General features: G+C 40.9%; 1 protein-coding gene across 1 annotated transcript in view; it reads right to left on the reverse strand.

The window, feature by feature from the left end:
* The window catches only part of LOC112706048 (solanesyl-diphosphate synthase 1, mitochondrial), a 30,897-nt gene extending 17,941 nt beyond the window's left edge, over positions 1-12,956 (reverse strand). The window contains exon 1 of the mRNA XM_025757137.3: positions 12,616-12,956. Coding sequence (XP_025612922.1) covers positions 12,616-12,681 — 66 coding nt within the window. The 5' untranslated portion in view covers positions 12,682-12,956. The remainder of the gene's footprint in view (positions 1-12,615) is intronic.
* Between the last annotated feature and the right edge of the window lie 1,572 nt (positions 12,957-14,528).

The following is a 14,528-nucleotide window of genomic DNA, read 5'->3' on the forward strand; positions in this document are numbered from 1 at the left end:
TTTCCAAACAAACGTTTGTACCTTGTCCGAGGTTATTCTCGCAAGTGGCTGTGCTTCTATCCACTTTGTGAAGTAATCAATTGTAGCTAATAAGTATTTACCTGTTCTGGTGCTATTGGGAATGGGCCGAATATATCCATCCCCCATTTATGAAAAGGCCAACTAACGTCCAAAGTGTGTAATAGTTTGGTCGGGCTATGAATGAGTAGTGCACATTTCTGGCAGGCATCACACTTTTGTACCTTGTTTCTACAGTCTTCTCGGTCACTAGTATCTTTCTCTTAGGATTTTTGTGGCCAAGCTTCTGCTTCCAGTGTGGTGTCCACAGATACCATCATGAACTTCGACGATGGCATTCGCTGCATCTTCTCGGCTGAGACATTTTAGTAACGACCTAGAGATGCCCCTTTTGTATAGATCGGCTCCTATCATGGTGTAATGGCTTGCTTTACGTCTAAATGACCTCGAATTTTTTTTCTCCTGTATTGCCCCAGTTATTAAATAGCGAATGAACGGGTTTCACCAATCTTCTTCCTGTGATATACTTAAAATAGATTTGATATCTAAAATTGATTCTGTTAGTGTGAGGTGATATAATTTATATGATGAATCAGTTACCCTGTATGTAGCTAGTTTAGATAAAATATCGGCTCTACAATTTTGTTTTCTAGGCACATGTGATATTTCAAAATTTTGAAAATGTTGTATCATGTTTTTTGCCAAAGTTAAATACTTTTCTAAGAGTGGATCTCGTACCTGAAAATCACCAATTACCTGTTGTACTACGAGGAGGGAATTATGATATACCTTTAGATTTTTTACTTCTATTTCCTCTGCTAACCTGAGGCCTACTAAGAGTGCCTCATATTCAACTTGGTTATTGGTGGCTTGAAAGAGAAATTTGATTGACTGCTTGGTTTGTATGCCGGTGTCGTCTTTTAGTAGGATTCCCGCTCCACATCCGCTTTCATTTGATGCTCCATCTACATACAATTGCCATGTCTTGATCGTTTCTTCTGTGTTTGTATAATTCCGAGATAAAGTCGGCCAATACTTGGGCTTTAGGAAATTCTCATGATTGGTAGGAGATGTCAAATTTAGAGAGCTCTATCGCCCATTTCGTGAGTCGACCTGCTAAGTCTGGTTTTGATAATATTTTCCGCAATGGATGGCCAATCCAGACTATTATCTGGTGTATCTGAAAATTGTGTCACAGACGCCGAGCTATGATGACCAGGTGAAATGCTAATTTCTCTATCGTCGGGTATCTTGTTTTGGCATTTTGTAGGACTTTGCTCACAAAATATACTGGATATTGTTCTTTCCTTATTTCTATTACAAGCAAAGAATTGACAGTGTTAGTTGAAATTGAAAGAAATACAGAAAGTGGTTTACCTGGTTGTGGCTTCTTTAGTATAGGTGGTGAGCCCAGGAGGTTTTTGAATTTAGCAAAGCCTTTTTCGCATTCGTCTGTCCAGATGAACTTCTCGGTCTTTCTCAGGGTGTTGAAGAAATGATATGACTTGGCGGCTGCTGCTGGCAAAAATTGGGATAGTGCTGCCATGCGACTTGTAAGTTGTTGTACCTCTTTGATTGCCCGAGGTGATTACATGTTTATCACGGCTTGGCACTTGTCGGGGTTGGCTTCTATACCCCTGTTTGTTGGGAGGAATCCAAGGAACTTACCCCCAATGTACTCCAAATACTCATTTTTCTGGGTTTAGTCTCATGTTGTATTTTATGAGCTGTTGAAAAATTTCATTAAGATCAGCTTCATGTTGTTGTTCCGAGATTGATTTGACCACCATGTCATCGACATATATTTCAATGTTTCATCCTATTTGATCTTTGAAGACCTTGTCCATTAGTCTTTGATAGGTTGCTCTTGCATTTTTCAGTCCAAAAGGCATGACTTTGTAACACAAGTTACCTTGGTCGGATACAAATGCTGTTTTATCTTCGTCATCAGGGTGCATTTGTATTTGATTGTAACTGGAATAGGTGTCCATGAAACTTAGCACTTGATATCCTGAGGTATCGTCTACCAGTCTATCAATGTTCGACAATGGATAAGAGTCCTTCGGGCAGGCTTTATTCAGATCTGTAAAGTCCATGCACATGCGCCATTTTCCCGAGCTCTTCTTAACCATTACCACATTCGCTAACCATGACGAGAAGCGAATTTCTCGGATGAAGCCAGCATCAAGTAACTTCTGTGTTTTTACAGTTGTTGTGTTTCTTCTTTCTGTGCCTGGATTTCGCTTCTTTTGTCTTATAGGTTGGACGTTAGGGTTGACTGCTAGCTTGTGGCATATAAAGTTTGGATCAATTCCTGGCATGTCATCAGGTATCCATGCGAACAGGTCGGAGTTGGAATTTAATGTATCAATAAGATTATGTTTTGTCCCTGCAGAGAAAACAGAGCTGATGTTAGTAAACTGGTCAGCTTTCCCAAGTTGTACCTGCTCTATGCCATCCATTGGAGCAGGACGACTGTTGCTGTTTCTTGGATCTAGCTCGGCCAAGGTTGGAATATTTTCCGAGTTATAAACAGAATGGACTCTTGTGATAGTCTCCTTTGGGGTGACTTTCAAACCCGCGTTGTAGCATTGTCTAGCTTCTTTGTGATCTGCATGGATTGTTGCTATTATGTTATCCTGCATAGAAAACTTAATACAAAAGCGAACTGTAGAGATAATGGCTCCAAAGGAGTTAAGGGACGGATGCCCCAAAATAACATTATAGGGACTTGGACAATCAACTACCAAAAATTGAATATCTAAGGTTTTTGAGTTCGGAGACTCCCCTAGGATTGTTCTCAACCATACATAACCTGATACATGGACTCTTTCTCTGGAGAACCCTACTAATTTCCCGGGTGATGGTTGCAGTGCTTTGTCACTGAGTTGCATTTTCTTGAAGATGGAATAGAATAAGATATTGGCACTACCTCCTGGATCAAGCAGAACTTTTTTTACTGTTAGCTCTCCCATTTGTATTAAGATTATACTAGATCGTCCAGATTTGGGCATTGCGATGTGAGGTCAGATGCGTCGAAAATGATCTGGGCAGTTGTTGCCGAAATTTGAGTCCTTTGCCGAGACCCTTCCATTGTCATCATGGTTCTGTAACTCCTTTTCCTAACTGTACTGGTTGCTCCTCCTCCTCTTTCGAAGCCACCTGAAATGTAGTTTATTATTCCTTTAGATGCAGGAGTTTCGACTGGTCCATACCATGTTCTTTTTTCTTTGGGGTCAGAGCTATAGCTCGGTCTGTTAGTGTCCCTTGTTTCTTTATGGCCTCTGGAAGTCACATATTTATCTAGTAGGCCTTGTCTTGCTAGCCTCTCCAATAAGTCTTCGGCTACTATGCATTCGTTAGTGGTGTGGCTGTACTTCTAGTGAAATGTGCAATGCTTGCTTCTGTCTACATACTTCTGGTCCTAATATGTCCCTGCTCTGCTTGGTGGTTTAATTAGTTTGTTGTGTAGTATTTTCTTGATGATGTCCTCTCTTTTGGTGTTGAACTTGGTGTATGAGTCGAACTTTGGTGTTAATTTGAAAGGCTTTTTGGAATCCTTGTTTTGAGATCTGGTAGGTTTTTTCTCCTCCATCCAAGATAACGGTCTTTTGTTTCTCCGAGTTTCACGTAATTCTTCAATTTCAATTTGCCCGGTTGCTTTGTCTCTAAATTCCTCCAATGTCTTCAGTTTTACAATGGCTATTGCTTCCTAGAATTTCCCAGGTCGGAGGCCACTTTTTATCACGTGCAATAGTACTTCTGGGTTGAGGTATGGGATTTCCATGGCTGCTGTTGTGAAGCGCGTCATGTAATCTTACAAACTTTCATGTTGTCCTTGCTTGATTGTACTGAGGTAATCTGAGTCTCGCACGTAGATTTTGGTCGCTGCGAAGTGGTTTATAAATAGTTTGTCGAACTCTTCGAAGCTTGATATCGAACATGCAGGTAGAAAATCATAATAAAGCAGCTCCATCTAAGAAAGTTGGAAAAGATCGGCACAAGATGGGATCGGAGTCACTATTGAGAAACATCATGAATTCGAATTTTGTTACACGAACTTTAGGGTCTCCGATCCCCTTGTACAGCGTTAAGGTCATTGGAAGTGTAAAATTTATAGGCATTTTAAAATTCATTATTTCTTCTGAGAAGGGATTTGTCCGTCGTCTTTCTACTTTGGGAGGTGTCTCCCTTGTCTTCGCATTTGATTCTAACTGACGTTCCTCGTGGAGGTCGGCATTCGCCTTCTTATAGTCGTTCTTCTCTTCGCCATTGTTTTGCATTGTTGCTAACAGTTCGACCATTTGTTGGTTTTCCGCCTGTAAAGCAGCATTAGCAGCCAAGAGTTCGGCATTAGTTGGATTGGCCCGAGGAGTTATTGAGTGATCCGTCATGCTTTGGTTTTCTGAAAAGAAAAGAAAGCACAACTCAACTATAATAGCGTTAGATCGAAACTAAAAGCAAGGTGGTAGCCCACGGTAGGCGCCAAATATTCTGGCAAGGATACTCTTCTCCGAGATATAGCTCGGCTTTGTTCTTTCCGTCACGACGACATCTCGGTCCGAAAGCGTAGCATCCTTGCGAACTTGAATCCGAACATGGTACCTGCAAAAAGGACTCTGACGTTCAAGTCAGTGGGTTGTTTCATAATCTGCCTTGTATCATCGACCTTCAACTTGATTTATAGTTCGTGCAAGGTTGAATTATTCCTTGGTTGGTACCGAGATCTTCATGCCTGACGTCAGTGCGAGATATTTGGGGGAGAGGTTTAGTGCAATAGGGTTTTGTTACATTGGATAGTTTGATTTAATTTTGATATTATCGAGGTATAAGCCAATTTTTTTCGATGTATAAGAGATACGGTACAATATATATTTTAAATTTTAATTTTAAATTTTTAACTATTTTATATATTTTATACTTTTTATTTACATAAGACCGATTCTAACCGTTCAATAACTTATCGGTTAAATTAATAAATTAGTAAATTAATAATCTAATCGATTTGATTACCAATTTATTTCTAACCACTGTGATTTTACTTTCTTAATTCAATTAATCAGATTCGATATTTTTCTTTTGCTCTATTTCCAATTTCCCACTTTTCGCACAAGCCAGCAATGCCATCACTCCATTCTCCTAGTTCTCAAGGTTCCATCATAAGCGTGGCAACAATAATGAGCTTCTCCTTCCCTCCATCACCTTATCACTCCATTTTTGTGATTTGTGAGTTAATTTCTTTCAATTCTTTTATTTATTCATTTAATATCTAGATTTTTATAAAAAAAATTAAAGATATTAATTATGCAATTAGAATGCTAACCTAGCTTATATTTCTTGACAATTTTTATATATCAAAAAATTTCAAAAAAATGATGAGGGAGAGAGAGGCTGTGAGAGGTGAGTACTCTAGGGGAGAGAGTACGTTAGGAATACAGTCAACAGCAAAGGATACCAGAATTTGGAATAGGGATACATATCATCGCTTGGAAAATTCTTCGTTCTCTGTATTCGTGGACAACCTACCGGATGATATCTCTAGGAGAGAATTACATCGCTTGTTTTGTTGGACAGGAAGAATTAACGACATATATCTTGCCCGGAAACGAAAGAGTGGATTGATTTACCTGTTTGCTTTTGTTCGTTACACGACAAAAGGGGCGCCCTCAAGGCGATTGCAGAAATGAACCACTGGAGATTACGGGGGAAGGTAATTACCGTTGGAGAAGCGAAGTATAGAAGACAATCTCAAGCGATGGGTGGATCAGTGAGGAAGGAAATCGTACGTAAGAATGGAGGCGTAGCAGGGGCGTCTTATCATGGGAACGGGGTTGCGGCTGCCAAATCCTTTGGGGAACAGCCAGTGCGAGAAAGGGGAGTGGACATATGAAAAGAATTGATGTGCCAATAGTTGAACCAAATATGGAATGGTTGGCGAGGAGTTTAGTGGGACAAACATTGCACCCAGTGGACCTCTGCTCAGTGAAGAGGGTGGTCTCTAAAAATATACCTCAAATTGTGGATGTCCGGGAGATCGGGGCGTGCAAAGTCCTGTTAATATTTGATACTGTGCAGCATGCGGAGGGTGTGTTTACGTTCAAGATGGATACTTTGCTGCAAGTCTTTCATAGGATCTCACGTTGGGAGGAATCGGAACGTTGTACTACTCGAAGAACGTGGCTGGAGTGCTACGGAATTCCTTTGCATGCATGGTCGCCGGAAACGTTCAAGAAAATAGGAGGGCAGCGGGGCAATGTGCTTCAGTGTGATGTAATTACTGGGGAAAAAGCCTCCTTCACAGTGGGAAGGATTCAAGTTGAGACGGGGGTGTTCGATGCAATCAGAGAATGGATGCAAATTGTTGTTGGGAAGACAGCATTTGGGATTTTTGTGAAGGAGGTAGGCTGCCAGGAGGATGTTGCGGTCAGTATGGAGAGAAGCAGAAGTGGCTATGATGAGAATGCAGCTTCTGGCGCCGCTGGCACGGCCCTGGAAATGGGGGTGGGTAACTGGGATCCGGCGGCAGAATTGGTTTCCGACAGGCTTACAGAGGCTGCGCAAGGAGAGGGCAGAATAGTAACTTCTGATGTCTTTTTGAATGATGTGAACGTTGAGTATTTGAATTTCAAAAAGGATACGGTTGTACCAGATTCAGATAGTACCAAGGAAGGTGGAGTAGCAGATTCTAAGGGGTGTGAGGTGGTTCATGAGGGGGAGTCGGAGAATACGGTTACGCAGGTTTGTGGAGGTGTGAGAGGAGATCATGTGGAATGGGCTGGTACTTATGGTATGTATGACGAGGCCCATCAGGTGTGTTACAAGGCTGGGGCGTGTGTGGGTTATTGTAGAGGGGTGGGCTGGTCTTCAGTTGGCCCAATAGCAAATCAGGGGGTAGATGGGAGGTTGACTGTGTACGAAACACGCCTGCGAAGGGAGCCAGCTGTTGGGCTGGGCCAGACTAGTCTACTGCATGCAACGGTCCATGGACCTCTCTCCATTGGGGGCAAGGCCGGGTCGGGTAGTCTTATGATCCGGCAGGTCCCACGAGATCTGGGTGATGCGGCGCAAATGGTAGGTTTGCGAGAGAGGCTGGGGTGCCAAGAGGAGGAGGAACTTGAGGAGGGAGAGGTGAGGCACACAGCTAGGGGCTCGTTGGAGGATAGGATCCAGGTTTTGGAAGAGAAGGTGGAGGGAGTAGGGCCAACTGAGGAGGCTGGTGTTGAGTTGGATTGTGGCGGTGTAGCGCATGAGGGGACGAGGGTGGGGGAAGCAAATCGCCGGCAGATACAAGGGGCGCAGCACGGTGGTGGTGAGACCGGTCTCCACGATGATGGTTCCCAAACGAGTCTAAGCCGAAAAACGAGGAAGGGTGAAACCTCAGAAGCTAAAGGCAACACAGAGGGAGACATACTGGGGGTGGCTGCTAAAAGCGACGCCCGGGGGGTGGAGCAGGGAATGAGCTGGGCCCAGGTGGTCATGTAGAAGGGAAGGAGTACAAGGGGACGCAGGGAGTACAGAGCCAGGAAAACATAGCAACCTGGGCACTGGCTGTGGAATCGGGAGCGGTTTTATACGATGAGGAAGAAGACATTATGGCGATTCTACAAGCACAAAATGAGGAAATAGCGGCAAAGAGAAGGCTAGCGAAGCAGAAGGAAAAGGCGAGAAGGAGTCGGCCAAAAAATAAACAAAAGGTGAGCAAAACTTTATTTAAATGATTGTGGGCAGTTGGAATATTAGGGGGTGGAGGGGGGACGGTAAAATGAGCATGCTGAAGTCTTTGAAAAGTAAATATAAATTGAACATGTTGGGGTTGGTTGAAACAAAAAAAGAAGTGATTACTAAATATGAGGTTGCAAGGCTTTGGGGATCTAGTAATGCTGGTTGGGATTTTGTGGAAGCTGTAGGAACAGTGGGGGTCTGTTATTAATTTGGGATGATGGAGTGTTTCAAGTCCGTCACAGATATAAAGGTGAGAGGTGGCTGTGTGTTGAAGGCATCTTAACAAGGACCAACTTTTACTGTGCTTTTTGTTTGGTGTACGGGGAGCATGGGAGGGAGGCAAAGAGGGGGGTGTGGGAGGAACTGAGTTATGTGGCAGGGCTGTGTCAGGTTCCGTTCTGTTTTATGGGGGACTTTAATGAAATTTTACAAGTTGGGGAGCGTAAAGGAGTTACTAGCTTGCCGGCATCATCGGAAGAGTTTAAGGGATGGGTGCATGACATGCAGTTGATTGATTTGCCTCTTACGGATAGGAAGTTTACATGGTTTAGGGGGCGGTCCTGTAGTCGGATTGATAGAGTGATGGTGACTATTGAATGGACTGAGCAGTTTCTGGATATTAGGATAAAGGGTGGCCCAAGGGGGCTATCCGATCACTGTCCATTGATATTGGACGGGACAAGATTCGGAGGGGCACCTCGACCGTTCAGAAGTCTGGATTCCTGGTTTACGCATGAGGGGTTTCTGAGAATGGTGAAGGATGAATGGCAAAGCCTCGGAGAAGCGCAGTTCACGTGCAAACTGAGGGCTTTAACAGAACCATTGCGGAAATGGCACAAGGAGAACTTCAGGGACATGGATAAGAGACTTATGAGGTTTGAGGAGGAGCTTACCAGGCTAGACAATTTAGTCAGTGATGGAATTTATGATGGTACAACAGAGGCTCGACGGAAGGCGCTTGTGAGCTTTTGTTCAAAATGGTACATTAGAAAGGAATTGCACTGGAAATAGATGTCTCGATCTAAGCATGCTGCAAACATGGATAAGAATACCAGATACTTTCATAACATTGCCTCAGCCAGAAGACGGAATAACAGGATCGACGCACTAATGATACATGGAAGACTTGTGCGGAATCAGGCGAGAATTAAAGGTGCGATTCGAGGATTCTATAAGGAGTTATATAGACAAGAATATGTTCCGAGGATTGGAATCAGGGATGGCTTAGTAAAGTGTATCCATAGGGCTGAGGCTGAAGCTTTAGAAGCAATGCCAACGGAGGAGGAAATCAAGGAGGCTGTGTGGGACTGCGAATCTTCCAAGGCCCCAGGGAGTGATGGGTATAACATGAACTTCATAAAGAAATGCTGGGAGGACATTGGGCGGGATTTCATTGCTGCGGTATTGGGGTTCTTTCAAAGTGCGAAGATGCCAACGGATGCCAATGTCACTTGGGTGACACTAGCTCCAAAGTTTGAAGGTGCAAAGGAGGTGAAGGATTTTCGGCCAATTAGTATGGTGGGGTGTGTGTATAAAGTGATTTCGAAGGTGTTGGTGAGAAGAATGCGAGCTGTGATGCCGGGGTTGGTCGGAGAGACTCAGACTGCGTTTGTTAAGGGAAGGAAAATTCATGATGGCGCCCTCATAGCCTGCGAGACGGTTCATTGGTTGAAGACCCGGAAAAAGACAGCAGTCATTATCAAACTGGATTTTCAAAAGGCCTATGACAGAGTGCGATGGAGTTTTGTTGACATTGTGCTCCAGAAAATGGGCTTTGGCCAAAGATGGAGGAGTTGGGTAAAGGAGGGTGTTACTACGGCTACCATGGCAGTCTTGGTGAATGGGTCACCGTCTAAGCCATTCAAGATGGAGAGGGGACTAAGACAAGGGGACCCGCTTTCTCCACTGCTGTTCGTTTTAGTGGTTGATGTTTTGCATCGGATGTTGGGGGAAGCTGTCAGGAACGGACGCATTGCTCCACTGCTGGTAGGGGGAGATCATATTGAACTGTCACACTTACAGTTTGCGGATGACACTATCTTGTTCTGCCCGCCGGAGACTGAAACAATTGTTAACTATAAGCGACTGTTGCGGTGCTTTGAGTTGATGTCGGGGCTGAGCATCAATTTTGAAAAATCAAATCTGATATCGGTGAACTGTGAGCAAAGATGGATTGATCAGGCATGTGGAATACTGGGATGCCAGCAAGCTGCTCTACCGGTAAGATACTTGGGAATTTCTTTAGGTGCAAATCCGCGGCTAGTAAAGACTTGGAAACCAATCATTGATAAGGTGGAACAGAAGCTTAGCTTGTGGAAAGCGAAGGTGTTGAATAAATCAGGGAAGCTGGTCCTTATCAAGTCGGTACTGAATAGTCTTCCCATATATTATCTTAGTCTGTACAAGATGCCGAAAGCTGTGGCAGACAAGCTGATCACTCTACAACGGAACTTTATGTGGTGTAAGGAGAATGGTAACTCTGGTATACCTATGGTTAAGTGGGAGCTAGTACAGGCTCCAAAAAAGGTGGGGGGCTTGGGGGTTGGTGATGCAATGCTAAGGAACACAGCGCTCCTGTTTAAGTGGTGGTGGCGGTTTTCAAAGGAGGATTGCCCGCTGTGGAAGAAGATTGTTTGTTCGTGTAACAAGTTGAACCCGAATGTAATGTTGGCAACTCAGCCTTTACAAGTAAAAGGAGGGCCTTGGAGGGACATCTGTCAGCTGAATATAAAAGAACCGTGGATTCGGGATAAAATGGTAAGTGGACTGGCAATGGAAATAGGCAATGGTATGCAAACCCGATTTTGGGAAGATAACTGGACTCAAGGGGGTGTTCTCAAAGGGAGTTATCCGAGACTATACTCTATCTCAAGCCAGCAAGGACTTCTAATTGGGGACTGTGGCTTTTGGGATGGGCTTGATTGGATTTGGAATTTCCAATGGAGGAGGGAGTTGTTCCAATGGGAGCTAGAACTTGTCAATCAGCTGCATGAGAGGTTAAGGCCAGTGAGGTTGTCATCAGGTCGGGAGGACAGCGTGGTCTGGAAGTTTGACAATAAAGGTGTTTTCTCTACTCGTTCTGTGATACAGGCTATACAAGTGGAGACTCTTTCGGCTGAAATAACGAGTTATAGTTTCACGAGCTCCGTTTGGAAAGGTTTTGTTCCTCCGAGGATTGAGCTATTTGGGTGGTTTGTGCTAGTTGATCGAGTTAACACCAAGGAGCGGCTGGGTAAAATAGGAGTCAACATTCTGGGGGATAGTTTGTGTGTAATGTGTACTAAGGAATTAGAATCTGCTGAGCATTTATTCCTTAGGTGTGAGGTAGCTTGGCAGGTGTGGTGTAAGTGGTTGAGGTCACTAGGTAGAGAGTGGGTGATCCCTGGAACCATTAGGGAAATGTTTGAAAGCTGGCATGGCTTGCATAATAGACAACAAGGGCAGCAGATGTGGATGACAGTGTTCTTTGCAGTTATTTGGAACATCTGGTTGGAACGGAATGCACGAATCTTTAAGAATACAAGAGCAAGCCTGGAGGTAATCCACACAAAGACAGTGATGAGCTATACAGAATGACGTGGTGGTGATTCTGGGGGAGGCTGTTGATAGGTCTGGGGTGTTAGGTGTTGGTTTGGTTGGTAGCTCGTTGTGTGTCTTCTTCTTTATTTTATGCTCCACTTTAATGTGTTGAGCTTTCTATGTTTCAAAAAAAAAATCATTTGTAACATTTAAATTATGAATTTACAATAATTAAATACAATAATTTATTTTTATAATATTTAAATTTAATTTTAAAATATTGTATTTAATTATTATAATATGTAATATATTTAATTATCTTATAAAGAATAAAGAATTTTTTTTTAAAATATCATTTTTTAACTTTAATTTTTAAATAAGATTTTTTTTATTTAGGGCGAGTTCGTCGCACACCACGGTGAACTCTATACCTAACCTGGAGAATTCTATAATTTTTCTAAAGTTCGCCTAATTTACGGGCAAACTTCACTCTAATTTTTTTTTCAAAACCAACAAAACTCAAATTTTTAAACCATCATAATTGTCTCTAAGAGTACATAGAAATACATAAAAATACATAGACAACAAACTAAACTTACTTTGAACAAAAAAATTATATTTAAAAAATTAAAATTAAAAAATAGAATTTAAGAAAATAATAATTTTTTTATTTTATTTCAAAAGAAAATCCAAAGAATAAATGCTTAAATCTTGATTGATATTAACCCTTTCGCTGCTAAATTTACCACTTATCTATCTTATATACACTGAAGGTAATAATTTAATCGTATTAAAAATGAATTTAATTAATTAATATATATATATATATATTTTAAATGTACATGATAAACTTATTATTAATAAAAAAATTAAATATATATTAAAATTTAAATTAAAATAGTAACTGAGAATTCAAAAAATGAAATGATGTAAATTGTAAACTGATTCTAAGTTTATTGATTTAATATAAAATATAAATTGTAAACTTATCAATATTTATTTATTAAATATGAAATATATATTAAAATTTAAATTTTTATATTTCTAATAAATAAATTATTTTGTAATCTTTAATAGGTACTCTAATCCTAACAAGTGCTCTTGTTCTTAATAGAGCAACCCTTTAAAAATAGTAACATAGAATTCAAAAAACGAAATGATGTAAATTGTAAACTGATTCCAAATTTACACTGTCTTGTAAATTAAAACTTAAAAGGAATTAACTATTTTTAGATCCTAACTACAAACACAAAGTGAAGTTAAAAGTTGAGAAGAGACATTTATCATTTCAACAGATCCTATGGATAAGTGGTGTTCATGAGAAGTAAGAAATTGGAGACTACGGAACCGACTTACGTTGAAGATGCCACCGCTGCCTCTGAAATTTCCTGAAATCTTAGACAATTCGCGATAAAACAGCATCGTATAGACAGCAGTTGAAGTTCACAGTCAAAGGAGAGAGCACACACGACCGCCCTTGTTAGTTATCGGTGGATACTGACTGACCCAAGGCGGTGTGGAAATGGAATGCGGACTCAGCGTTGCCGGGCGTTCCGGATGGGGGAGTTGTGTGATTGATTAGGGAGAAGAGAATAGCACACAACAGCTACCCAACAGCTGAAGAATGGGTGTTTGGTCTCTCTTATGCTGCGTGCCAGGAGTTAGGACCTCACATTTTGAAGATTTATCTTTCGGTCAATGTTACTGTATAAATGGCTAAATTATTGCAACAAGGAACCCGATTGATAAGCAAATTATTATTGTTGGACCCATAATCTGACTACGTTGCAGAATGGGAAGCACTGACACGAGCAGAAAATTTCAAATATTTCGTTTCATTTAAACTAGTTTAATGGTTCTAATTAATAATCAACAATACTAATAGTATTAGCAAAAGAATTTTTTTCTGAAATAATATAAAAAATATTATTATTTTTTAAAATTCTATTTTTTAACTTTAATTTTTTAAATACGATTTTTTATTTAAAGCAAATTTATCGCACATCGGCGAACTTTATAATTTTTATAGAGTTCGCCTAACTACGGCGAACTTCTCCTCAAATTCTAAAAAAAATAGCTAATTCAAATTTCTAAACTTCACAATAGACAAAGCAGCCATTATCATCGTTTCCAAAGTACATAGGACTACATAAGAGTACACAATATTTTTCTCGGGAAATAATGATTTTTTTAAAATTTATAAGGAGAAAAAAATCTTATTAAATATGGCTTATTTCTGTATATTTGTGTATTTTTTGAAGAAGCCATATTTATTGTCGGTGTATTTTTGTGTACTTCTATTATTGGATACGATGATAATGACTTAAAAATTTGGGTTTCGTGGATTTTGGAAAAAATTGAAGTGAAGTTCAACGGAGTTAGGTGAACTCTATAAAAAAGATAGAGTTCGGCATAGCTGTGAACTCATTCAAAATCCAAAAAAATCATATTTGAAAAATTAAAGTTAAGAAATCAAGTATAAAAAAATAATTAACTTTTTTATTTTATTTCTGAAAAAATTCCATTAGCAAAAGGAAGGATATGTCTTCTGATGATTGAGAGATCCTTATATGCATAATCCTTCTTCAATTCATAGATCCCTAACGTTGTTCAGACTCCATCCAACATCTCTGCAACTACTTTCTCGCCACTCTCTCGTCTCACCACGTTGTCACCCCTCACCGTTTCATCATCCTCAATACGTCTTTCTTTGTATTCGTGACGTTCCTTTTCACAACTTTGTCGTCGTGTCCATTCTCTATTCTGCTGTCGCATCCCCCACATCGTCCACTACTTTCTGTTCTGAAATTAATAATTAGTCAGAACCATCAGAGATATGGAAATGGGGTTCCCATGAGAAATAGAACCCTGTGAAAAATGAGAATGGGGAGCAAATATTTTTTCACAGCGAAAAACGAGAACAGGGATAGGAAGCAAATGGGGATGGGGAGCAGGGAGGCATCCCCTGCCCCCGCCTTACCCCGTTGATATCCCTAATTGGAAGTGGTATAAACAAAATGAAAATATAAAAATATAGAGTGGTTTGATATAGGGGTGGCAAAAGGAGAAACCCGCCCTGCCAAAAGTTTGTCATCTGGTGGGCTGACTCGCCCCGTCCCGCCTAGTGAGGCAGTTTTAAATTCCTCTCTCATCCCGTTTAACGGCGGGTTGGTGAGTCAAACCCGCCAAATTTTCTTTTTTTTTTTAAATATAAACCATTAAATATTAAACAATAGAGTAAATGCCTAAAATGGTCCTTGAATTTCAAA

This window comes from Arachis hypogaea, chromosome 8 (genome assembly GCF_003086295.3).
Source record: "Arachis hypogaea cultivar Tifrunner chromosome 8, arahy.Tifrunner.gnm2.J5K5, whole genome shotgun sequence".
In the NCBI taxonomy this organism is placed as follows: Eukaryota; Viridiplantae; Streptophyta; class Magnoliopsida; order Fabales; family Fabaceae; genus Arachis; species Arachis hypogaea.